The 25,271-nt window shown below is 37.4% G+C and overlaps 1 protein-coding gene across 5 annotated transcripts in view; it reads right to left on the reverse strand.

The window, feature by feature from the left end:
* Positions 1-25,271, reverse strand: part of PPFIBP1 (PPFIB scaffold protein 1) — a 166,780-nt gene that overhangs the window by 3,372 nt on the left and 138,137 nt on the right. For 3 of the 5 annotated variants that reach the window (XM_087442633.1, XM_087442635.1, XM_087442634.1), the window contains 16 exons: positions 24,889-24,973; positions 22,012-22,166; positions 16,474-16,589; positions 15,835-15,891; positions 14,376-14,436; positions 13,991-14,020; positions 11,914-12,085; positions 11,396-11,428; positions 9,107-9,257; positions 8,672-8,800; positions 7,036-7,186; positions 6,241-6,352; positions 5,751-5,839; positions 2,456-2,578; positions 1,797-1,922; positions 999-1,187 (listed from right to left, as the gene is read on the reverse strand). In XM_087442633.1, coding sequence (XP_087298759.1) covers positions 999-1,187; positions 1,797-1,922; positions 2,456-2,578; positions 5,751-5,839; positions 6,241-6,352; positions 7,036-7,186; positions 8,672-8,800; positions 9,107-9,257; positions 11,396-11,428; positions 11,914-12,085; positions 13,991-14,020; positions 14,376-14,436; positions 15,835-15,891; positions 16,474-16,589; positions 22,012-22,166; positions 24,889-24,973 — 1,779 coding nt within the window. The remainder of the gene's footprint in view (positions 1-998; positions 1,188-1,796; positions 1,923-2,455; positions 2,579-5,750; positions 5,840-6,240; positions 6,353-7,035; positions 7,187-8,671; positions 8,801-9,106; positions 9,258-11,395; positions 11,429-11,913; positions 12,086-13,990; positions 14,021-14,375; positions 14,437-15,834; positions 15,892-16,473; positions 16,590-22,011; positions 22,167-24,888; positions 24,974-25,271) is intronic. The other 2 variants (XM_087442636.1, XM_087442637.1) reach the window with 2 other exon arrangements.

Below are 25,271 nucleotides of genomic sequence, written 5' to 3' on the forward strand. Positions count from 1 at the left end.
AGAGCCTTAGTTTTGATTAAACAGGACTTAATGCAATGAGATTTCTCAGGGCTGAATCCAATTTTGCAAGGTTTTCCAATCTAAGATCAGCAAAAGAAAATGGTCCTTACTGTATTTTCTTTTTGGGTGAGGCTATGATTATCTTGCATGCCTGCTATGCTTCCATAACAGGACTGGTGACTGGCTAAAAGAATCCCTGCTCTTTTGGAGAAAGAACTTCTGGTGATACCTCTAAGAGAAACTCCGTCTTAGTCACTGGATAGTCCCCGAGACTATCTGTTAAGGAGATGGTGACCAGGCTGATGCCGAGAATTTAAACAGAACAGAATCTCTCAGAAGTTTCAAATCTCGCACACGTTTTTTAAGGGAGAAAGAGAGCTCAAGAGAAAGTGTCAGGCAGGCGGAGGAAAGAAAAAAAGAAGTTGGTACATATTTGTGAAGGAGCCAATAAACTCCATCTCCACATTAAGCTGGTTGAGATAACAGACTCAGCAGAGTGAATTAAAAGGAGAAAAAATAATCTGAATTTGGTATGATCCATGAATCCAGGTAAATCTGGAAATATCCATTCTTTGCTGGTCTACCCTGAATCATTTATTAAGTATCTTTTCCTAACTTGCAAGGTTGGTCAATTACAAGCCAGACCAGCTAAATCTGTATGAGAAGAAATTCTCCTCTTAGACTTGATTTATCTATAGGACAACTACAATCAATATTTGGGCCCAAGTCATGGGCTGTCTGCATAGGCAACGTATCGCTTACAGAAGCCAACACCATAATCATTATTACTGTTAACTCTAATAAAATAAATGATTTGAGCAAAGATTCCTCCAGAAGGAAACCTTAAAAAGTGCATTTTCTTAATTACTCTTAAAGATGCATGTACCTTCAACCCACCCACAAAACTTAGTAAATCCCAGAAAATGGGATAGTCAGGTAACAGTCAAAACTGAGCCTTTGCCATAGGCAATTATTAAATGGTGCGAGCTTGAACCAACCTTCACTTTGGCAGTAGCTGTTAGGAGTACATAATCTGGCAACTCCATGGCATCACGCTTCTGGTGTTGGGCCTCAGCACCGATCAGAAGGTTGAAATGAGTGGCCAAATGTCTTCTCAACAGGGTCTTACTTGGTGGGATGTTCAATAACTGAGCCATTGTTTCTACATTAAAGCGAGGTTCTAGAACCTATAAGAGAAATTAAGATTGTTTAAGGCACCATATATCATACATGTCTGCATTGTGCTTTTTAATTTACAAAGCTCTTTCATTTAATTATCTCCAATGACCCTCTCAATAGCCCAGTGAGATAGACATAGTATGGACTTTGATCTTCAGTTTACATATCTTTTCTTTATTTTGCCCCACCTAGTGAAAAGTAGAGCTAGTCCTGGCATCCAGTCATTACAAAGTTAGGGCTTCTACCTCTCTGAAGTGATACCTTTGGGATGCCTTTGGAGGCCAATTCCTTATGCAACATCAACGTGCAGAAATATAATCTGTAACTTGGCAGGGGTTTTAAAACATGAACATATGATAGCCAGTGGCCAGATGTTTTCCAACATAAAAGAGGACAACAAAAAGAGAAATGAGTTTAAATCCGATCTAGGGTTATGTGATATAAATAAAAAACATAGAAAAAAAATACTCTGAAAGTAAAGATTCACTAGAAATAGTGTAGAAGGATTCAGTTAGAAGACTTTAGGATTATGACAAACAAACTGATAATATCCTATTCATTCGACTAATGGGAACAAAATGATAAGAAGTCAATTTTAAATTAAAACAGAGTTTTACCATGAGCCCACCATGGACACCACTGCCTCTAAGATTGGGGGCATATTCTGCCAGGTCCACAGAGCGCAGCCACTCCATTACTCGATGATTGGTCCACTGCTGAACCTCTGATGGGGTGATGCTATTCTATGGGAACAAACAACCACAAGAGCTTCAGTCATTGACTATGGGATTCCAAATATCAAACCTGTATGTTCTATCTAAAATGTCTGCCCCAAGGAGCAGAGTTAATCAACATCCCACTAAATGTTTAGGGAAAGGGTGAAAAGGTGTTTGCTAATTTGAATTCTCTTTTAAGAAATCTATGTCACAGAGTTTTAAGCTTTTTCGCACACTAATAAAGCTATGTTTTAGGAGAAGAAGTCTTTATAGTGATATTTAACTCTGTGGCTTAAGGAGGCAGGAAAATAAAATACACTCGAGGAAAGGTAATTAAAAAATAATCCTTAGCTTCAGTTATACAGGTGGAACCATCACGGGGGGAAGGGAAGGAATATAGGAGAACATAGCCTAAGAAGTAAGTGAGGCTGGATTTGAGGCTCCGAGGGAACCAGAAGTTTTCCCTTGCAGGCTCCAAGAAGAAAGGGGTCTTAGATTCCACACAGACAGTCACATGCATGGAAAGTGCACGCTGTGTAAACCTCAGCCTCAGATGCTACCTCATCAGACGGCCGCCTCCGTAGACAGTTTGGTTCAAAGTTATTGATCCTCAGGACCTGGATGGCCCTTTTGATACTGAGATGATGTAGCACACTCACAACCTTCAAAGACAGTAAGTCATCCTGCAAAAAAGAACAAAAGAGGAGCTCACTGAGCTGGCCTAGCAGGAGGACCTTCTCAGGGGAATCGCAGAAAATGTAAATAAAAGTAGAAGAGCCCCTCTACCAATAGGCCCTGAGGGCTTGTCAGTGTTTTCAAAGCTTTTATTTAGTCCTAGAACCCTTTCTCCTACTCCAGTCAAAATCCTCTCCAGGACCCCAATATATAAGAAAACCAAAATTCATGTTGTTCCAACTGAAGCCGACTTCCACCTGTTTCTCTCTCTTCCAGACATTCTGAGATAGGATTGTGGCAACCCACAGGAAACACAGTTTGAACAGCACTCACTGAGTCATTATAAAACGTGCTTTGCTTTGATTTGATTTGATAAAGCAGAAAGCTACAAGCAAGCGATGTTCATTGACGATTGAGGCTTGGTTTTCTGAGCATATCACAATTTTGGGCAAAACAGAAGAATGCTCCTGTTATACTACCCCCACCCCCCAGCCTCAAGAAACTTCTAGTTCTAGATTATTATGCTTTATTTAGCAGACATTGTGAACAATTTTGGAAAAACTATGTCAATCAATGGAAAGGCTTTGGTGAGAGTTCAGAAGAGAAGAGAAATGAAGAAGTTATAAGTTGCAACATATACTACCAGTCCATTCCTTCAAGGAGTAACTTTCAACCAGTCTGTGGTTATTGGGAACATTTCAAACACACCAAACACCAAAACAAATTATTTTAGAAGAAGGTGACTTGGGGGGCAGTGTCAAGATAAGCACCAGTCTACTTCCCAACACACCCAGACGATAAACAAGGAAAATGTACATTTTAGGCACACCTTACTGATAACACATTTCTGGTGGGGGGAAAAAAAAAGAAAAAAAAAATTAATCTATTATAGCAATATTTTTTAAATAAAAGTATTGGACAATCACTTTAAAGCCTTAAGGCTAATAACTGAGCAAAAATTATTTCCTGAATTTTTTCTGGATTAATTTCTTAACGGTAGTGCCTTATGATAAGTTAGAAAGAGCATTTAACATATTTTAATCTAAGATTGAGATGCCCATTCAAAAGATTCCCATGTGGGCTATTTTCAACTAAAGTCTATCAAATTAAAAAAAATCTAAATGCATAATATTTACAATGTAAATAAAATGTTAATTATTTTAGTTTAAGGGATTTTTAAAGTAGAGGACGTTTTCCTTTAAATCAAAACAGATTTTTTTAGGGGGGTTAAAAACAACTTTTATTTTTAAGTAATTTTAGATTTATAGAAGAGTTGCCAAAGATAGTATATAGAGTTCCCTAAACCCTTCACCCAGCTCCCCCTAATGTTAACATCTTATATGACCAAGATATAGTCATCAAAACTAAGAAATTAACACAAACAATAATAAAATTTAACTGAACTACAGACTTTATTCAGATTTCACCAGTTTTTCTACTAGGTCCTTTTTCTGTTCTAGGATCCAATCCAGGATACCACATTAAAGGAGACTTTTTGTGACTTAGGACTTACGGGGTCAAATTTCCTAAGGTAATTCATTCTTTTATAGCCATGAAAGTTATACATATGCTTTTTATGATTTTAAGCCTGAATTTGCTTACACTTCCACGGAAACATACGTATACCTAGATAGGCAGGCAAATATTTACTGAATTTGTTCCAGGCAGACTAGTGAGCTATTAAGAGCAGGGATCTGGAAACAGTCCAGGTTCAAAGGCTCTATGACTTTCTACGCCTTTCTAACTGTGGAAACTTGGTTGAGTTACCCAATTTCTTGAGTCCTTCATTTCCTCATCTGAAAACTGGAGATCATAAGAGTGCTAACTCAAGGACTGCTGGGACTTGAGTATGAATATGAGTAAAGTGCTTGAAAGAGTGCCTGTGGGCCGGCCCTGTGGCTTAGCGGTTAAGTGCGCGCGTTCCGCTACTGGCGGCCCGGGTTTGGATCCCGGGCGCACACCGACGCACCGCTTCTCCGGCCATGCTGAGGCCGCATCCCACATACAGCAACTAGAAGGATGTGCAGCTATGACATACAACTATCTACTGGGGCTTTGGGGAAAAAAAGGAGGAGGATTGGCAATAGATGTTAGCTCAGAGCCGGTCTTCCTCAGCAAAAAGAGGAGGATTAGCATGGATGTTAGCTCAGGGCTGATCTTCCTCAAAAAAAAAAAAAAAGAAAAAAAGAAAGAGTGCCTGACATACAGGAATTGTGCAACATACCACATGCTAGCATTATTACATGCAGGTTTACACGTGTGCCCATCAAGACACGGACTTTGGTTCAATGACAGAGAAGAAAACAAACCCCATGGGGTCAACTCCAGATTTCTCTCATATTGAAAAATTCCTATTTAAGTTAGCTGTTCGAAACTTTCAACTTATTTAAAGAAGATACTTGTGGTAGTTGGATCCATAGCCTAGCTCCCAAAAGGCCATTTAAATACAAGTATCTTAGGTAGAACACTAATGGTACTATGGAATCTAGAACAAGTTCTCCTGGAATCCATTTCTCCCCGCTCTTATAAAGTAGGGAAAAGCCCTTCTACTGAGTGGTTGGAAGGCTAGAAATATGAAACAATAATGAAGGAAACAGAGTGAAAGTCTCCCTTTCCCTGCTTCTTCTCTACCCCTGTGACTCCTGCCCTAGCAGAACTGGGCTGAAGTGAGAAGGGTGAAAGGTTTCAGGTAACAGTTCTCAAAAGTGGAAGGGAAGAGAGAAGACGAGGCCCTGTGGCTGTCAAGTCAGAAGGGTAGCCTCTTCTGAGTGGTCACTGCACATAGGAATATACAACTTCAAAATTGCCAGAGCTTCAAAACTCTACATTCTCTCTATTGTTTAAACATCTTTATGAGATATAATTCACATACCATAAGATCCACCCATTCAAAGTGTACACTTCAATGTCTACATTGTTGAATACATAAAATCAACTTTCCGGATAGCTTAGTATAAATTCAGTTTCATGTAGCTTAAATCAGGGTTTCAAATTTTCCCAAGGCTATTGCAATCACCAGATTCTACAACTTCAACCTAACAGGAAATATTCCCATTCCACTGCTCGAGTTAAAGCAACCTCTGGTGGAATCATTGCGAAACACCGTATTTTCCTTACTGTATTTCTGGATTTTTTTTTTTTTAATTTTACTTCTCCAAATCCCAGGAATGAATCACTTACAACAGTCATGTAATGGAGCATTCGACCATCTACTCGTCCTTCATCAAACTGGGTCTTGTACTGGGGAAGACCAATATCATCCAACCATCCTAAAGGAGGGAAATCAGTGTCATTACAAGCCACAGAACACCTGTTCTTGTGATTAAAAAGAAAAAGCAGGGCCAGCCTGGTGGCGTAGTGGTTAAGTTTGCCTGTTCTGCTTCGGCGGCCCGGGGTTCGCTGGTTCAGATCCTGGGCGTGGACCCACTCACTGCTCATCAAGCCAAGCTGAGGCGGTGTCCCATACAGAAGAACTACAACTGTACAACTATGATACACAACTATGTACTGGGGCTTTGGGGAGAAAAAAAAAAAAAAAGAGGAAGATTGGCAACAGATGCTAGCACAGGACCAATCTTCCTCAAAAAATAAAAAATAAAGAAAAAGAAAAAGTAGCACTCCTGCTCTCTCTCTATTCCTTCATTCATTCATGAATTTAAAAACCTCTTACTAGTGACCCAGTTGAAATCCAGCTTTCCATGATTGGTTTCTTCTTCGGATCCCAGGGCTTGCAGTGCCAGCTGGAGTTTCTTTCGATGAAGTGAATGCTTGATTCCAAGTTCCTGAAATAATAAACAGAAACCTTGGCTTTATAATTCTGTCAACATGGACTAGACGCCACTGGCAAAAGATGCAAATTCCTCCAAAATGAAGCTAGAATTAAAGACCCAATAATTACATTAAATCAGAATACTAACTCAGCTAGTAAAATGTTACTGAACAGAAGGCTCCAGAAAGCCAAGACCACTACGGTTATTTCAGTGTTATGTTAGACATTCCCTATTAGGCTCATTCCTTTGCAAGATATGAACTGTAGCACAACAACAGGAATTCTACTCTTATTTTGTACTAAATGTTAAATAATTGGGAAGAAGTGTTAAATAACTGGACATAAAATATAGGACTTTTTTTTTTTTCCTTTTGCAAAGTGAAGTTGAATTGCATATATTACATTGAGAAGATGAAACATTGATAAAGCCAAAAAACGATTTTGAGAAAAATGAGCTGAAGGTTTATTATGGTTATACAATTATTTTTCATTAAAATGCCCAGTTGCTTAAGTGTTCCATAAAGGAATCATTAAAACCATGAGATAAAAGAAGCGTCAAGCAGGAAACACAACCTTTTTCAAGAGCACTTACTGCCTCCACCCACTCCCCTTTCTGGAGTACAAAACAATCCTACATTCATATTCTCTTTCTCTCTCTCAGTCTCCATTGTGTAAACAAAATAGAGAAGCAGTCACCTTCTCTAGATCTTGTTGAGATGCCTGCAAAAGCGTTTGGCCAGATGCAATCCAGTGCTTGCCAGAATTCAGGTAGGACCCCAAGCCCTGTTCCACAAGCCAACTGCAAACCTGCTCCTTGGTCCACTTGGCAAATGGCATATCCAAGTCACTATAGGAAAAGGAACAATTGCATGAAAAACAATTCAAAGACAATCTGTGGCTTATGATCAGGGTTGAACAATTATATATTCAACAGACATAGAAATTCACTGGTGATACAAAAGCTTAACTTTTAGTATATATTTGGAGGAAGAAGTGGTACTGGAGTTGAAAGTTACCTTGTAAGACCACAGTCTTTTCATTTCAAACACCACCACAAAACATTCATTGTGATTTAACAAGAACATGTTCTATAGAAGAAGACTGAATTGAACCAAGTCAAGTCATTGTATTAGATTCAATCAATGTTGTTTGAAGATTGAATTCCCAAACAGAAATACTGGGTCAGACTGAAAAAAAAAAAACTCAAGTCTAACTTGAATTAACTTTAGCGGACTTATGGTTTCTCTTCAGATGGTAATCAATGAGAAGAGGGCAATATACCATCATTGAGTATGGAAAAGCATAATCAAAGCAAATTTCTGTTTTCTTTTACTTGGAAACACAAATAATGTTCCTGTTTGAAAATAAAAAAAGTGAGATAAACATTCCTTTTTTTTTTTTTAAACCAGCATAAGGAGGTCCTCTACTGTGTACAAAGAGAACATATGGCAAATGAGACTGTTCGGTATTTGAAGAAGGCCAGAGGGAATTTCCTCCTTGATGAAACTCATGCCCAGTCTTCCGCCTGGGTGGGAGGGAGCATGGTTAAAAGGTTTCTAGCCCATTGTCATTTTTGAAAGATTTAATATTAACGATTTGTGCCCTATGTTTGCCAACCCCACCTTTTATGCTTAGTAGGTCAGTGCAGTAACTCCAAACCAGCTCTAAACTGTGATAAGAGTGCAGGAAAAGTTCTTAAGAGTCTTAACAGATAAAACATTACCTAGTCTTGATAAATTTAAGAATTCTGATAGAATTTCTGTCTTTAAGTGCTTTCACAGGCTCCATTAATTGCTGATGTTTATTGAAGAGTTATTTGTCAGATACTTAATATATATTAACTCATTTAATCTTCACAATCACCTTTTGGGGTAGGTACTTGTTATTACTATGAGAAACAGAGGCATGGAGCATGGAAGTAGTTGCTCAAGGTCACCCAGCTTGTAAGAAGTAGTAAGGCCAGAAATCAGATCCAAGGAGTCTGACTCTAGAAACTACTCTTAACTACTATGTTATCCCATCTTTCCAGGGCTATGCTTATAACTATTTTCTATGTACAGTTTAAGTCCAAGAGCCATTCTAGTACAGCTGTTGCTGACACTTCAGCTCTAGCTCCTCGTCTAGCTCACAGAGCCCTCACCTTCTGTAGAGTTGTTCACCAGCCACTGCTAAATTGCACTGCTCTAATGATGACGGACGCTCCCACTGGGCATGGAAGTAAGCAATGGCTTCAATTTGTGTAACCCGGGGATAATACTAACATTGCAGGTGCTCATGAGGCCTTGACACTTGGGGTAGAGATGCAAAAGTCCATTAATTGGGCTGTTCTTACCTGTTAGTTTGTCCCAAATCTCTAGACCAACCCAATCGGGGCCCTGCAGTTGCCCTTGTCCCTCCTCTTTTGAATTCAGGCTCAGACATATCTTCTGGGTTGAATGTAGTTGATTGACTTCTCCTAAGTCTGAACAGCAGACACAATACACATTGCTTTTTATTAGAACTGAGGAGGCCTTAGAGTCTAAAGTTAATCAGAACATTTTTAACTAGTGCATACATTGGAACTACTCTTCCTTGTACGTCATTAAAGTAGACATTTGGATTTAAACTCTAACAGAGATCCAATGAGTTAATGAATCACAAATCACAATCTTCCTTCTGTAAGAGGAACACAAAAGCCTTTCAATTTCGTACCCGTTTTCAGCCAATTTTACATTTATTCCCACATTTGAGCAACTTATAAGACAAAGCCCACTCCACTTGTTCTTACTTTCCAAAGAGTTTCATGATGCCTCTGGATTTTTTTTTGGAATCTGGTGATGGTGGAGACATCTGGAAAGGACTGCTCCCCTGTGCATCTTTTGGCCGAGAAGATATACCAGCCAGATCTAGGTGCTCGGCTGTCTCCTTTTCTGTTTCAGCTATTCCAAGGACAGAATACAAACTTGATGAATGTTAAAATATGGAATGAACGTGACTAGATGTTAACCTTCTTGGCTTTAGCAACCGTTAAGAATTCTTCTGTTGGTCTATAAATCAGTGATTTACAAAGAGCACCCTGCAAATATTAAAAATGGAACACAAATGTATGTTCTACTCTATGGTCTCTTGTGTAAAGTTAACTATTTTACAAATTACAACCCCTTTGAGATTCAAAGGTGTGATAGGATTGCCATATTCTTTCCTTGAGTGATTTGAGTTCATAAAGAAATTATCCTCAACCTTGCTGTACCACTTGGTACTGTTGACTATCTCCTACATCCTTCGAAATCATCATCTCCTTCAGCTTCTTGTCACGACACTCTAGCATACCTGTCATCTGATAGTTCTTTCTTTGCTGTAGCACCCGTTTTCCCCCTCTACTCCACTCCAAGATTCTGTTCTAAGTTCCCTTCACAGAATCTCTTGACAAGCTCATCCACTCTACGCTCAGCACTAAATGATGGCTTCACTTGTTTATAAACATTTGGCATCAAAATCTCTGGGCCTAATCACTCTCCCCAGCTTCAGTATTCGAATGCTGTGTATATTCCCAGTTCGGTATGCCAGGGACATCTTGGACTCAACAAATCCATCCAGTATTTCTGAGTGTCTTCCCTTAAATTTTATTATTTAATCTTTCAATAATACTAATTAATATTTTACCTGTTACTCCAGTTCAAACTCTTTGACATTTTCTTTTCATTCTTTCCTTTCCTTTGGCATTTACATCAAATCACTTACCAAATTCTGGCAATTCTTTATTCAAGAAATTTATTCCTGTTTATAACTTGTTATGTCCTAGACACTGAGAGAATAAACTAGATATGCATAAATTCTTCTTTTGTTGCCTGTTGATTTTGCCTTAAAAGAATAACATCCAAATTTGCTACTTCCAGATCTTCCAGCATTAATTATCTTAGTTCTTTTAGCTGTTCCTTAATGGATGATCCCACACTAGCAAACACAAGGGCTACTGTTCCCACAACGTGAGATTGTACACTTTTATAGAGAAAAGTAAAATTTGTATAAAAATCACAGGAACAGTGTTTCAGCCAGATATAAAAGTTGCAGAAGTTGACTTTTCTACAAAGCAGAGCTGTGATTATAGGTTATAATAAGCAGCATTTGCTTCTTAGCATTGATAATACATTTCCTCTGAGAAAGATGCAAAAATATTTGAAAATGGTTGTCTGAATAGATCAGTTTATTTTATTCATCCAGAGTTCATTCCAGACATTTAAGGCTACAAAGAGAGAGAAGTCACCTTTGCTGTTCTCCGTAAATATGATAGATACGTGGATATCTATACAAGGTAATAGAAGCTACTGGGAAAACCCAAAGGAATGTTTCCATTCAAACCCTGTAGCCATGATGAGTACAGGCGTCCCTGAAAATGTTGCCTAGCTCACCCTCATTTTAAAAGCATCTTATTTTTATTTTGAGGATTTTTTTTCCCTACTGCACCTTATCCTTTAAAGAGGAAAAGTGAGCTTCCCCTCCCCTAAAATCACTTCAGGGGCAACTCCTCCAATAATACATAAAGTTACTTCTGTCATCACTAAATGTCACCTCCATCTTCAAAGCAATAAAATGTCCAAAGAATGTTCCCCTGAGAGAAGTTAAGTCTAAAACGATCATTTTCAATGTCTTCCACAGACCTCTCTATTTGGCTAAAAACTTATTTTTGGAGGCTGGGAAAAATGTAAACATGGAGAAGGCATTGCAAGGACCTCAAAGTTAGTGTGAGATGATATGCACTTCAGGGGTGAAAGAGCTGGAATTTACAATGCCAGGACATTGCTGCCCTGCCCTCTGAGGGGCGCTGTGCACTTCTAGGGCCTCTCAGAGCTATTCGCAAGGTGTCATTAGCATTGGTTAAAACAGCTTTAGGCTTGGAAGCAAAGGCTCTGCAGAGGGTCCTTTTTAAAGCAAAAGGTGGAAGGAACACTCTGAAGTAGAGAACCACATTTTCTGACTGCTGCCAGCTTGCTTTCTAGAGATCACAGATGCCAAGAGCAGGGATTAGCTTGGTTGGGAGCACAGCGCTGGCGAGGGCTGGCATGCAGGGGTACGATACCTAAGGTGGGTGCACTGGCACTTCGTTTACGATCTTCAGATATCCCAACAACGCACACAATCACACGCAGCCCAATGGAGAGAACACAGGGGAATGACAAAATGAACACAGATCAAACTCCTACTCACAAAATACACACAATGGGAGAGGAGGCAAGCACCGCACTGTGCTTCCAACGTTACACACAGACCCCCCTAGCAGTGCAATATGGGGTTAATTATGCACTTTCAAAACAGATGGGAAGCTGTTTATAATGAAGTCAGAGAGAATCACAGTGTTAGGGCCTTTCTCTAGGTTTACACCCCAGAACAGAGAGCATGGTGAGAGTCTACACAGAGCTATCTTCACACCACTGAATTAAACCCATGGAAGCATTTTTTGCTAACTTTTCCCCCCAAGTCATTCACCTTCATTTCTAAGAAAGAGAAATGTATAAACAGATGAATAAGGGAAGGGAAGAGATGGATCTTTTCCTCATTCTGAAAGAATTAAGGCCAAGGCATTTGAGCCATACTTACCCAAGTTTGGTGCACTTGCTGTCCTCTTGTTACTTTTTATTTTAAAAAAGCCACGACCAAAGGAAGATCTGGCTTTTCGAGTGCCAAAGGGGTTGTCATCCATGGAGGCATCGTGTCCCGGGGCTTTGGGAGGGAGGCTCCCAAATGGGCTGCTTTCTCCTGGAGCTTTATCCTGAGAGAGAAGTAATTACAAATGAAACACAGGACTAATGCGCATAATTAGTACATGCTGGGTGCAATACTAAATAAGTTACACAATGTGACTTTATTTAAAAGAATGAGTGAACTAACAAATTGATTATGAATGTCAAATTCCATATCAGAAGTTAAAAAACTCAATTCTGAAAGCTACCTGAGAAACAACAACAGCAGCAGCAACAACAGAAACATGTTCATCCCTAACCTGTAATCCATGTGATTAGAACTTTAAATATTAGGATAGATATAGAAATTCTCAAATTTTATTTTAATTTTATTTGCCTCATTCCCCCAAAGACATGGAGATATTACATAACTAGAACAGTAGTAGATTTCTTACTTTTCTAACAATTAGGACATAGATTTGGCTCTCACACAGTTCACAGTCTTTATAATATGAGTACATCGATAGATCTTCAATATAATATAACTATTCTACAAAGTAGGCATTAGTCCCAAGCTTCTATACCAGTAATATAAGGAGACTCTCCTCAATCTTCTCAAAGAATTAATAATAAAATGAAGTCACAATCAGTAACTGTTTAAAAAATTTTTTGAAATGGGATTCTGTGATATAGTCATATCTCACCTGTGAGTTACCAAACATGGATCACCTATTTTCAAAGACTTTGATACATTCAGAGACACTTAACATTAAAACTACACTTGCTATAATTAAAATCTTCTTGGCTGATTCAGAAGCCACTTCAGCTGTCTACAATATGTAAAGGTCTGTAAAAAGAACTTCAATTGTGAGTAAATTACGCTTTTAAATATAGCTTATTTTTGAGCTTTCTGGTTATTTGAATTGGCAATTATAGTCACATGGTCTGTTATATTGTATTAGTATTATACAAGGAGGCTTTATTTGCATGTTCTCATTTCTCTAACGTCTCTTGCCCTCTGTTTCTTCTTTTGCAGAGGTGGAGAGAAGGGTGGGGGGGATACAGGCTTTTAAGGCAGTTATTTTACTTCACATATCTACTGCTTATAGCAACTAAAAATTTAGAGCATTATTATCTACGTCTCAATGCTGATGTCAAAATTATTTAACCATCTATTGAACTGGCAGGACAAAAAGAACAGAGGATGATTTTAATTACAGCTGTGTCCACTGTCTCTGCTTCGTCAGTTATACCTACACATCATGACTCAAGGCACTAAGAGCCAACAGTCAAGAGACTGCATCAGGAAGTAGCCTGTCTACCAGACTGTAACCTTTACAAAGTTAATGTTAATGATCGAAAATCAGAGGACAGAAGAACCAGAGACCCTGTTGATGTCTTTAAAATTCCCCAAATGTTTGCTGCAGATGGACAGTGGTTATATAAAATAAACTGCCGGCAATCTAAGAGGGGCTTTTTGTGGAGTCTAAGGAAGCCCAGTTATGATCATTATGGTCATCAAATAGCATGACTGAGAGTTTGGGGTTTTGTTTCTGTTTTTTCAATAATTTATCGAGGAGGTGAAATTTATATAACATAAAAGTAACTATTTTAAAGTGAACAATTCAGTGGCATTTAGTACATTCACAGTGTTGTGCAACCACCATCTCTATCTAGTTCCAAAACATTTCCATCATTCTAAAGTAAAACTTCGTACCCATTAAGCAGTTTCTCCCCATTCCTCTCTCCTCTACCCCTGGCAACCACCAATCTGTGTTCGGTCTCTGTGAATGTATCCATTCTGGATATTTCACATAAATGGAATCATATAATATGTGATCTTTTGTGTCTGCCTTTCTTCATGTAGCATGTTTTGGAGGTTCTGAGAAGTTTTGGTTTATTGGAGACATTTAAGCAATCTTATGTATTAGAAGTCTAATAGATATATTGGAATCCTAAATATTTTTACGTTGTAATCTGGACATAAAAATTACCTCTGAAGGCTTCTGAATAGACTCCTTTTCCTGTTCAAAACAACAACAAAATTTAAGGTTGTTACAGGAATCCTTTATATATTCAGAATTTGTCACTTATAATTCCATAACTTAAAATAAATTTATATCTATTTCTAAGCTACAAAATCTCAGTTTCATTTATTTTTTATAATGTTTTATTAGTCTCCATTTTTGGTTTTACATACTACTTTCAGTCCTTCATGTTCATACTTCTTAATATTTACCATTAACTGTGGTATCTAATAATTTTCCTTTAGAGAAACCACAAGTTCTTCTTAAGAGTTTTATTTGCAAAATGGGAAAAGATGAAGACTCCTAAATATTTTCTTCTCCGGGTAACAGACAGAAAAAACACAGAACCAACCCCATCTGACGACTCTTTCTTCAGATTGCCCAGGCTGCTAGACTTTTGCAGACTTGAAGTCCTAAAAATAACAATAATGATAATTAGTATTAATAATAAGTGGCTCTGGTGTCACTGTGTCTAAGTAAAATATCTTGGTAAAAAACTAAAATTGTGTGTGCGTTAAATCCTGATAATGAAAGAAAATCTGGATTCAGATTTTGTCACTCAAGTGCCTAACTAAATTATAACATTTAGTTCTTTTAAAAGCAGGGTGGTTAACTGTCCTGCCAGTAACTCTAAATGTCATGAACACGTTAAAATAGCTAGAAAAACACTCAGGACTATCTCCGTGATGTCAATATTTGATGTACACCTGAAATTTTTACAATGTTATAAACCAATGTTACTGCAATAAACAAAAAATTAAAAAAAATAAAATAAAATAAAGACTGTCTCCTAAAACATTAAAAAAAAAAAAAAAAAAAAGAAAATAAACCAGTGTTTCCCATGGACTAGTGGTGCATTCTTGGCATGTATACATTTACACCAGAACTTTTTAAATACTTATGTACTATTTATATATAATCCCTCTAATTAAAATAAAGGATGAAAGTTTTATTTTTCAATTCACAAAGGAATCAATTTTCTGAGTCTGGCAAAGTATTTCATTTTATAGTTCTAATCAAAGCATAATGGAGGAATTCCTATTGCTGCCTAAAATAATCCATTTGCTCTCCTTGTGAAGCCAAAGTGACAGTGTAAACATCTGGAGAGATTTTCTTTTTCACATAATTAGCATATATAGAGCTAGTGTTACTCAAAGATTGAAGGCAGGAATATGTGACCAGCTTAAAAAGAGAGAAAAAAGCAACTTCTTTCCTCTAAGAAATAGAATAATATAATATACAAACATTTAAATACTTTAAAATACATTTCTCATGTATTTATGTATAAGTAAGTTGCTAGAAATGTTGACTACCAAATAAAGTAAAAGATAATGGAGAGAAAAGAAAAGATCTCATCTTCGAGCACTGTTCTGAAAATAGATTTTCCTAATTTAATCCAGACTTTAACTTGGATAAACATAGATATTAGGTCAGCTTATTAAATTGAAAGTGCAAAAAACCACTGCAGGCTTTCCAGCCATCACATCATTTTCTGTGATTCTTTTCTGCTAGATTTGCATTCGAAATATGTCAGTACAAAAATGAAATTAAAAGTACTGCACTTCAAATGAAAACACATGAGGGAAGGCTAAAGCTCTGCAAAACCTGGCAGGAGATAATGGTAAATGAGCAAGTATTTATTTATTAATTCACAACCCCCACCCCTACCCCCACCCAATCATTACAGCTGCATTAATTTATTCAGGCCTCAGAGTCACCTGCTTTTAATACTGGTTACTGTTAGTGTAACAGAAGCTTCCTCTCTCCCAAGTATCAATCACATTTTTCACATTCAATAAAATACAACTTACGAAAGACTATCACACAGTTGGGTTTCAACAGCAGCACCAAGGATTATTTTTCCATCACTAAAATATAAAAAAATTAGTATTTATGAGCTTCATTAAGAAAAGACCATATATATTCTAAGTGAACAGAATTGTAAAAAACAAAAAATTGTGTAAGGGAAGCTATTTCTATCTTTTAAAAAAATATTCTATTGTATTTTATTTGGTCTAATTGGAAGATTAGGCAGTTCATTTGGGAATATGTTCCCCCCACATTCTATTTGCCTATGAAGAAATTATTGTATCTTTGTCCTGTCTCCTTCACGGCCACGTTCCAAACAGCCTCAGGTGCACGACCGTTGCAATTCTGTTTGCAACCCTTTGATGGCCACCTGTGACCTAGGACATAAAATCCAAGTTTCCTAAAAGCCCTCTCTAACCTGACCACCACGCCTCCCAGCCTCATCTCCAATTACTTCCTGCTTCACACCTTTTATTTCAATAATACAGAACTAATTATGGGTTCCTTGGCACGTGTCTTGCTGTTTCTCGCTTCTCTGGGTAAAACGTTATTGTCTGTAAATAAACGCAATGCACCCTTGCTTTTGGTTGATCTACTTTTCTGGACATTTATATTACAATGTTAGGTCATAAATGACGTACTTCTCTTCAAATGAAATCTCTGGCTTAGGAGGCAATTTCGCTTTTTCAGAAGTTTCCAAGCCTTTAGATGCTGGCAATAATGAAGGGATCGAAACTTGCAAGATGCTGGTGTGGAACTGTAATATAATAATAAAAAGTCAAAAATCAATCCATCAAACAAACAAAACATAAGCCACAGAGCGACAAAAAATAAGATAATTAAACGGTCTATCGATAAAATTTCATACACGTGTTTAGAACTCTGTTCTTATATTTATAAAATGGTTTCAGGATATAAACATCTAGAAGTGTTAATCAGAGAAAATATTCTGGAGAAAGGTAATTTTTGAACTTGGTTCTGAATAAGACACTGTATATTGTGAATAAGATATAATAAATATCCTTAAATGAAACCACCAACAAAACAAAAAGACAACCTACCAACTGGGAGAAAATATTTGCAAATCATATATCCAACAAAGGGTTAATTTCCAAAATATATAAAGAACTCATACAACTCAACAACATAAAAAGGAACAACTTGATCAAAACACGGGCAGAGGATATGAACAGACATTTTTCCAGAGAAGATATATGGATGGCCAACAGGCACATGAAAAGAGGTTCAACATCACTAATCATTAGGCAAATGCAAATCAAAACTACAATAAGATATCACCTCACACCCGTCAGAATGGCTATAATTAACAAGACAAGAAATAACAAATGTTGGAGAGGATGTGAGAAAAGGGAACCCTCATATACTGCTGGTGAGAATGCAAAACTGGTGCAGCCACTATGGAAAACAGTATGGAGATTTCTCAAAAAATTAAAAATAGAAATACCATATGACCCAGCTATCCCACTACTGAGTATTTATCCAAAGAACTTGAAATCAACAATTCAAAGAGATTTATGCACCCTTACGTTCATTGCAGCATTATTCACAATAGCCAAGACGTGGCAGCAACCTAAGTGCCCATCAACGGATGAATGGATAAAGAAGATGTGGTATATATACACAACAGAATGCTATGCAGCCATAAAAAAGAGAAAATTGTGCCATTTGTGATAACATGGATGGACTTCGAGGGTATTATGCTAAGCGAAATAAGCCAGACAGAGAAAGACAAACATCACATGATTTCAGTCATATGTGGAAGACAAAATAATACGTGGAAAAGAAGAACAGATTAGGGGTTACCAGAGTGGAAGCGGGGGGAAGGCAAAAGGGGTAAAGGGGCACACATGTATAGTGACAGATAAAAACTAGACTATCGGTGGTGAACACGATACAGTCTATACAGAAACTGAAATATGATAATGTACACCTGAAATTTATACAATGTTATAAGCCAATATGACCTCAATAAAATAATTAAAAAAAAAAACCCTTAGATAAGTTAATAGTAAATCCTAACAACTTTAAGCCCTGGTTGAAATCTTGGCTCTAATACACTTGCCAGTCACTTCACTGGACATAAGTTGTCTCCTCTGTAAAATGAGAATGACAATGCCTACCCTACAAGGTTGCAATGATTTATGATGAGATTTGAGTAAAGTGTTTTGTAAACAAAGCACTATTTTCACTTTAATTTCTACTACTGGCCTAATATAGAACATCGGTCAAGTCAATTATTATTCTATATGCGAACAAGCTGAGCAACTTCAATTAACAGAATTGATGAAAAGTGTAATTAAAAAAAATTATAATGCACTTTATGGCTACACCACTTAAAACACTTTGCTTGATATTACCATTGCAGCAACAACGACAACAAAAAGCATAATACATTTTCTCAAACAAATGCCTTGTGTATCCTAAGGATGGACTCTGTGAGAGAATTTTTATACTCTGGTTTTCAATAACTTCTGATAACCATAAAGCAGTTAGATTGTGGGCCACAACAGGAACTAATAAATGAAACACTTGAAAACACAGTCCGGTTAAAAAAAAAGAACAAAACTCGCCTCAGTGAACTCACTTCTGCAAGTCAACCAATCTGTGACAGCTCTTCACTTGTGAAAGGCAGCCAGTCTGGCAGGGACTCACACCAGTGAACAGGCTTCTAAATGCCAATCCATCAATAACAGTCTCACCTTCATAACCACATACAGCTGATGTCAACTCAGTCCTGCCTCTGCAAGTCCACCCGTCTCTGAGCTCCAAGCATCCTGAAAACCCTACATATAATCAGCTTGAAGAACACGTCCTTGACCAACGAAGTTCACTTATATTATTTAAATAAGCAATAAACTCAGCATTGTTTTTTCAGTTTCAGTTATTGAGTGTCATCCTTGGACACTATAAAAGGTTATAAAATGTGATCATATTATTATAAAATAGGAGATTATTTCATTATCATTTTTTTTCAGTTTGCATACTTATGATTAATCCTAGGCAACTTATTTAGCCATCATCCCTGTTTCCTGAAGTTCTTGTATCTCTTTGGGTTCCTAATCATGGGAAACAATAGCTCCACTAGCAGACTGACCCATTTTCTTGACTTCCTTTCAAACTTTAGAACTTTAACTCCAACCTCAAATTGCCTGCTCAGCTTTTCTTTAAAAATGTGGCCGAATATCCTCAATCCTCAAATCATTCTATTCCAGACTAAAAACCTGTCATTAAGCTACAGTTCACATAGCAAAGTCTTTTTTTTTTAAAGGATATGAGGTTATCGGGGTGTATCCTACATGTAAGAGGAGCCTCTCTCTATAAATGCAGCACACTCATTGGCTATCAAGCGTTATTTTTCCCTTCAACATAAACATATATTTAACATTTACTGGATTTTTCCCTCTAACATATTTTTTATTCCTTAATTAATTCCTTTCAATTTTATTGAGATATAACTGACATATAGCACTGTATACGTTTAAGGTATTGACATATATATTGCAAAATGATTACCACAATAAGTTTAGTTAACATCCATCACCTCATATAGATAGAAAGAAAAAAAAAAAAAAGAAAAAGAAAAAAATGTTTTTTCCCTTGTGATGAGAACTTTTAGGATCTACTCTTTTAGCAACTGTCAAACATACTATACCGCAGTGTTAACTACAGTCATCACGTTGTACATTACATTCCCAGTACTTATTTATCTTATAATTGGAAGTTTGTATCTTGTGACCACCTTCATCCAATCCTCGGACCCACTAATTCTTTGTTAACGACATATTTTAGCTCTCTCTTACATTTAAGAGAGAAATGTTAATTGTTTTCTCCTTGAATTCATTTTCATTCCATTCAAATTTCATTTTGTTATGTAATTATCAGCAACAGATATGAAAAGTACAGATGCTCTTTGGTTTCTTCCCACTAGCTATAGTAAAACATTAGAGGAGAGATAACCAAAGAAGGAACTGTTAAATGTAAGGGAGCCAAGACTGTTGAGTTTAAAAATAAAACTGTTTGGGCCGGCCCAATGGCGAAGTGGTTAAGTGCGCGTGCTCCTCTCCTGGTGGCCCGGGGTCAGATCCCAGGCACGCACCGATGCACCGCTTGTCAGGCCATGCTGTGGCCGTGTCCCATATAAAGTGGTTGAAGATGGGCACAGATGTTAGCACAGGGCCAGTCTTCCTCAGCAAAAAGAGGAGGATTGGCATGGATGTTAGCTCAGGGCTGATCTTCCTCACACACACAAAAAAAACACAAAAAACTGTTTCCCATGCCTAGTCTCTCTGGACAGCACATTACATTAAAATTAAGGAATGGTTTCAGGGTAAAAATGCAGCTCAGGTGCTGTCAGGAAAACAGTCTTAAGATGAAGCCAGGGGTGTGGCTTTGTTAAGACCTCAGGAAGATTTTAAGGTGGTGCTGTCTCATTGAACTCTTCAAAAAGATGAAAAACTCTAAAAATAAAGGGATAGCCCACAGTAACCTTACAAGGAACCTAAGGTAGAAAAAGGCTTATTATGAACATATTTGTGGATATGATTTTATCTAATGGAGTGGACTATAAATTGACTCATAAGAAATTCCAAATGTTTAAAATATTAGACTGAAAAGGACAGAGACAGTAGAAAATGAAAAGGCGGCTTTGGATCTGTATGGACACTTTTACAGAAAACTACTCATCTGCAAATGTAGGCTTCCTTCTTCTTGTGGAAAAGGAAGGATGACTTAGAAGGAAGAACTGCGAGCCCAGGGGACTGGGCCCTAGCTAACAAAGGAACTGGCATCTTGTACCTGGCTGGATTTTGGAATTGCTATGGACTAGTGATGCCTGTGTACTTTGCCTTTTCCCTCTTTTTTAACGGGAGTGCCTACAAGCAGTTATGTTACACCTATCCCACCATTGTATGCCAGCTGTGTGGGGGACAGACAGCCTGTTCTTTGAGTTCCTGGTTCTTTAAATCAAATGGAATGGTACTCAAGAAGCTGTGCCCAAGAAGATGTACCTGAGGAGCTTCACCTACATCTTGACCTGATCTGGATGGACAAGATACTGGGATGCTGATGCCTAAAGTGGAATGTGACCGAGGGGTCTTAGAGAGGGGATGAGTGCGTTTGACATGCGAGAGAGATGTAAATTATTGTAGCCAGGGAGTGGAGGGGCAGATTGCATTTTCCAAATATGGTTACACCAATATATCCCATCCCACGTCTTCTTCTTACAATGTGATATTGTCATTTGTCCATCAAGGGGTAGGGTCTATGTTCCCTCTCCATGAATCTGGGTGGGCCTGTGACTACAGAAGAGATGCTACATGACTTCTGAGATACGTCATAAAAGGTATACAGATTTGCCTAGTCCTCTTCTTGGGATGCTCATCCTTATGACCCAGCCCCCATACTGTGAGGAAGCCAAGCAGTCACATGTAGTGGTTCCAGCCAGGGCCTCAGCTGAGGTCCCAGCCAACAGCCAGCCTCAACCACCAGATTATATGAACAAGTAGCCTTCAGATGACTCGAGCCCAAGCCTTTGTGCCACTCCAGCTGCTGCTAAGTGGAGCAAACAAGACGTTCCTGCTGAGCCTTGCCCAAATCGCAGATTTGTCAGCAAAATAAATGTCACTCAAGCCACAAACTTTTGGAGCGGTATGCAATGGCAAATGTAAACAGCTTTTGCTGCCAGTTTGTTGTGAGAGTAAAATAAATGAGTTTAAGACTGTTTATTTCCCTCCAGTTGCTTTTTCCAAGTCTAAAGAAATCAGAGGGAAATTTATTCCATCATCACTCAGAGTCACCATCAGAAGTGACTAAAATCAATTTCTTTATATAATCTCACTTTATTCCCACTTTATTTATTCCCTACTTATTCTTAATAAATAGATTATAATCTCATATTTAAGATGACATCTATCTCCAAGGGATTCATATGTTTTTCTTGAATTATAAGCAATTTTGACATTGCCCAAGGCATTTATGTAGTAAAGAGAGGAGGAAAACATATCAAATAAAGACCTATAGGACACAAAAACTGCCAGGTCAAACCAAGTGAGTAATCGAACCGAGACAAAAACCCATGTCTTTCACGCTATCAACAGCACTGCAAGTTTCAATGACACAGTCTCATCAACATGAAGAAAATATCGAGAGTCTGTAAATACCTCTTCTGAAACACTTGTGTTAAATGGGTCATGACTGGGAGATCCTATTACTGGTATAGGTGACAGACTTTTCTCCAGATCACTAAAACCCTGTACATCCAGCAAAGTGGAGACAGAACTGGAAGTGAGCAGATCTTCATAGTCGCCATCTTGGCCTAGGAAAAGACAAAGCAAAAAGAGGTCAACAGCAGCTTTTCATTTATATTTTACTTTTGGAGGAAGATAAGAATCCCAATTACATTGAAAGTAAAAATTTTTCTGATCCTCAAAAATCAAAGAGGCAACTTCTGGCATCACTTGAAAAACAACAATATGGGACCTAGGAAACAACATCTTAAACTGTGAGCGTCTGAAGCCCAGGGGCTCTTGGGCCACATGAGTATCCAGCAGCAGTATTTACAGAGGTATTAATTAATAGTGGTATTAATAGACACAATCAGGGACTCACAGAATTGAAATTAAAAGTTAATTTAGTTCAGTAACCCTCCTGTAATTTTGTTTCAAAATTTGGGACTTTACAAATTTCAGTTCATAAATAACCATGCTGAGGAATACCAGTGGTACAACAAACCAATTCTGAATAGCAACAGCATCACTATTTAGATAGCTCAATTTTCATCACTACTGTGCTCTTGAAAAACCATAGAAAGGAACAAAGGAAAAGAAAAAAAGATAGAAGATCTTTTGATTCCTCAAAAGGATCCCTTGATTCCATTCATTTTAAAGCAGAAAGAACAGCCTGATGAAGAAAAGAAACCACATATCCAGCAAAGCAGAAACTTTGAGAATTTTTTCACATCTCTAAAAATGAAAAGGATTAAGTGCAGAGCAACACAGTGCCATAAATTCTTTCTTAAAAACAGAAAGAATGATGCTTAAAACTCTAATCTTTGAATAATACAAAATGGTAAATCTCATACTTGCTTAAAGATATTAAACTAGACATAGCTTCTTAATTTAGGTTTTATTAGGCTTTTATTCTAATTTTATTAGAATTTAGGTGTTATTAGAATTGTATGAGGATTAACTTGGTAAATATAAATCCTAATGAGAAATCACTGTTTATATAACTCTTCACTGGAACAAGATATCATTTTCAATGGTTTATGAAAATCTATCCTGCTGTACATAGTTAAAAACTACCTCATTTAGCTACACATTCATATGTATAGAAAAAAGATTAGAAAGAAATACATGAAAATGCCAATAGTGATCATGTCAATGCAATTATAAGTGATTTTTACCCCTTTTTTCTACTTGCTACATGTTTTACAATATGGCCTAATTATAAGGATTAATCTTTCTTCCTTGATTTTTAAACATAAGAATTACAATGTTGAGATTCTATAAAATCAATGCTTTAAATGCTATACCTATGTAAAAATTAACTACTTGCAAATTTGCAATATTCCTTTAAAGAAAGACTCTTTTGAAGGTATAGACATGCAGAGTGATGAGAATTGCCATAAATCAACATTGATACTCAGAAGTACATTAGCTCATTCAGATATTTACGAAGTCTTAATATATGCCAGGCCCTGTGGACAAAAAGATAAAGATCCATTTTTTCCCCAAAATTCTGGTCCAAAGTAGGATTTTGTTTGTGAACTCATCACAACTAAAATTTCAACGTCGGAGTGTTTCACGAGTACCTTTCAAAAGACTTGTTTATTTCCAGTGCTTATATTTAGAACAAATAACCCCACCTATGCGTTGCTAATAAACAAAAGAACTTTCAAAGTTCTTAATACTTTTGTTTGTTTTGAGTGACTCGCAAAGGTTTTCCACATTTGAGGATGGCCGACTGGGCCATCTACAGATAAAATAATAACAAATACAGCAAAATGCATAACTATCTTTACTTAGACGTCTTACAGGTTTTTGTTTTGTTTTTTTAACTTAACACATTCAAAGCTGAAGACAATCCCCCTTAACAAGGAACATTCCAATGTTCCTTCTCTAGGCTTCTCCTTCTTGGCAAATGGAACCATCATCTGCCTAGTTGCTTTAGTCAGAAATGTTGATCTTTTTTGGTTCTTTCCTCTACTTCACCCTCCTTATCTAATTCATCACACTATCCTGTTGATTCTAACATCAAAATATATTTCCAATCAGTACCACCACATCTTTCCACTTAAAATACTGCAAGAGTCTCCTGATTGGCTTTCCTTCCTTCCAACGGTGCTCCCTCCCACTATGGTCCATTTGTTACAAAAATCATGACATGGACTTGTTAAGACCCTTCAGTGGATCCCTGTGGGCTCAAGTAAGAGCCGAACTCCTCACCTGCATGACCTGGCCAGCACTCACCTCTATGATCTCATCTTATCTCACTCTCCCCCCTGCTCACTACCTTCCACTCACACTGGTCTTCTTCTTAAGCAGACCAAGTTCTTTTTTCCCCTAGGCTCTTGCCATGCTATTATTCTTTCTCTCTGGAACGCTATCTAATCAACTCCTTAGGAAGGCTCTGCCTGACCAACCAATCTACAGTATGCTCATTAGCCTACACACTTTCTGGCAGAGAACAGGTGCCTAATAATATCATTTTTTTTTTTAATTTTATTTATTTATCTTCCCCCAAAGCCCCAGTAGATAGTTGTATGTCATAGTTGCACATTCTTCTAGTTGCTGTATGTGGGACGTTGCCTCAGCATGGCCGGAGAAGCAGTGCGTCGGTGTGCACCCGGGATCCGAACCCGGGCCGCCAGCATTGGAGTGCACGCACTTAACTGCTAAGCCACGGTTGTTGAACGAATGAATGAGCTATCTAATTTGGGATAACGATATGCTCCATGAACAAAACTGAGGCCAAATGTAAAAGTTCATAGCCACTTAAAATTAAGTAAAGTAGAAAAACCTTTAGAGCTACACTACCTTTTTTACCTTGGGCCAATACCACTGTATCTTGCATTTTCTTGTACCTGTTCAAGCACTGTCGAAGATCTTCTATTTTCCGATCCTATTAACAAAATAAATTATCATCTTTAATACTATGATTTTAAAACAGTAAAAGTAATTGTGACACAAAGAATAAGTAGACATGAATTATTTACATTATTCAAAGAATACTTCTAGACTTTAGTAAAACTGGTAATATCTAGAATATTTTTCCTACATACATCAGAGACATAGAAAAAGTACCTCTAAATTTAGAGATCCTATCCTTCAGCTGCCATCTTTAAAAAACAAAAACAAAACAAGGTAATAAGATACAAAACAAAAAAACAAGGAAAAAATCAACTTTAATTACTCTCCTC

Source organism: Ceratotherium simum, chromosome 17, assembly GCF_057802395.1.
Source record: "Ceratotherium simum simum isolate JZ-2026a chromosome 17, ASM5780239v1, whole genome shotgun sequence".
NCBI classification, from domain to species: domain Eukaryota; kingdom Metazoa; phylum Chordata; class Mammalia; order Perissodactyla; family Rhinocerotidae; genus Ceratotherium; species Ceratotherium simum.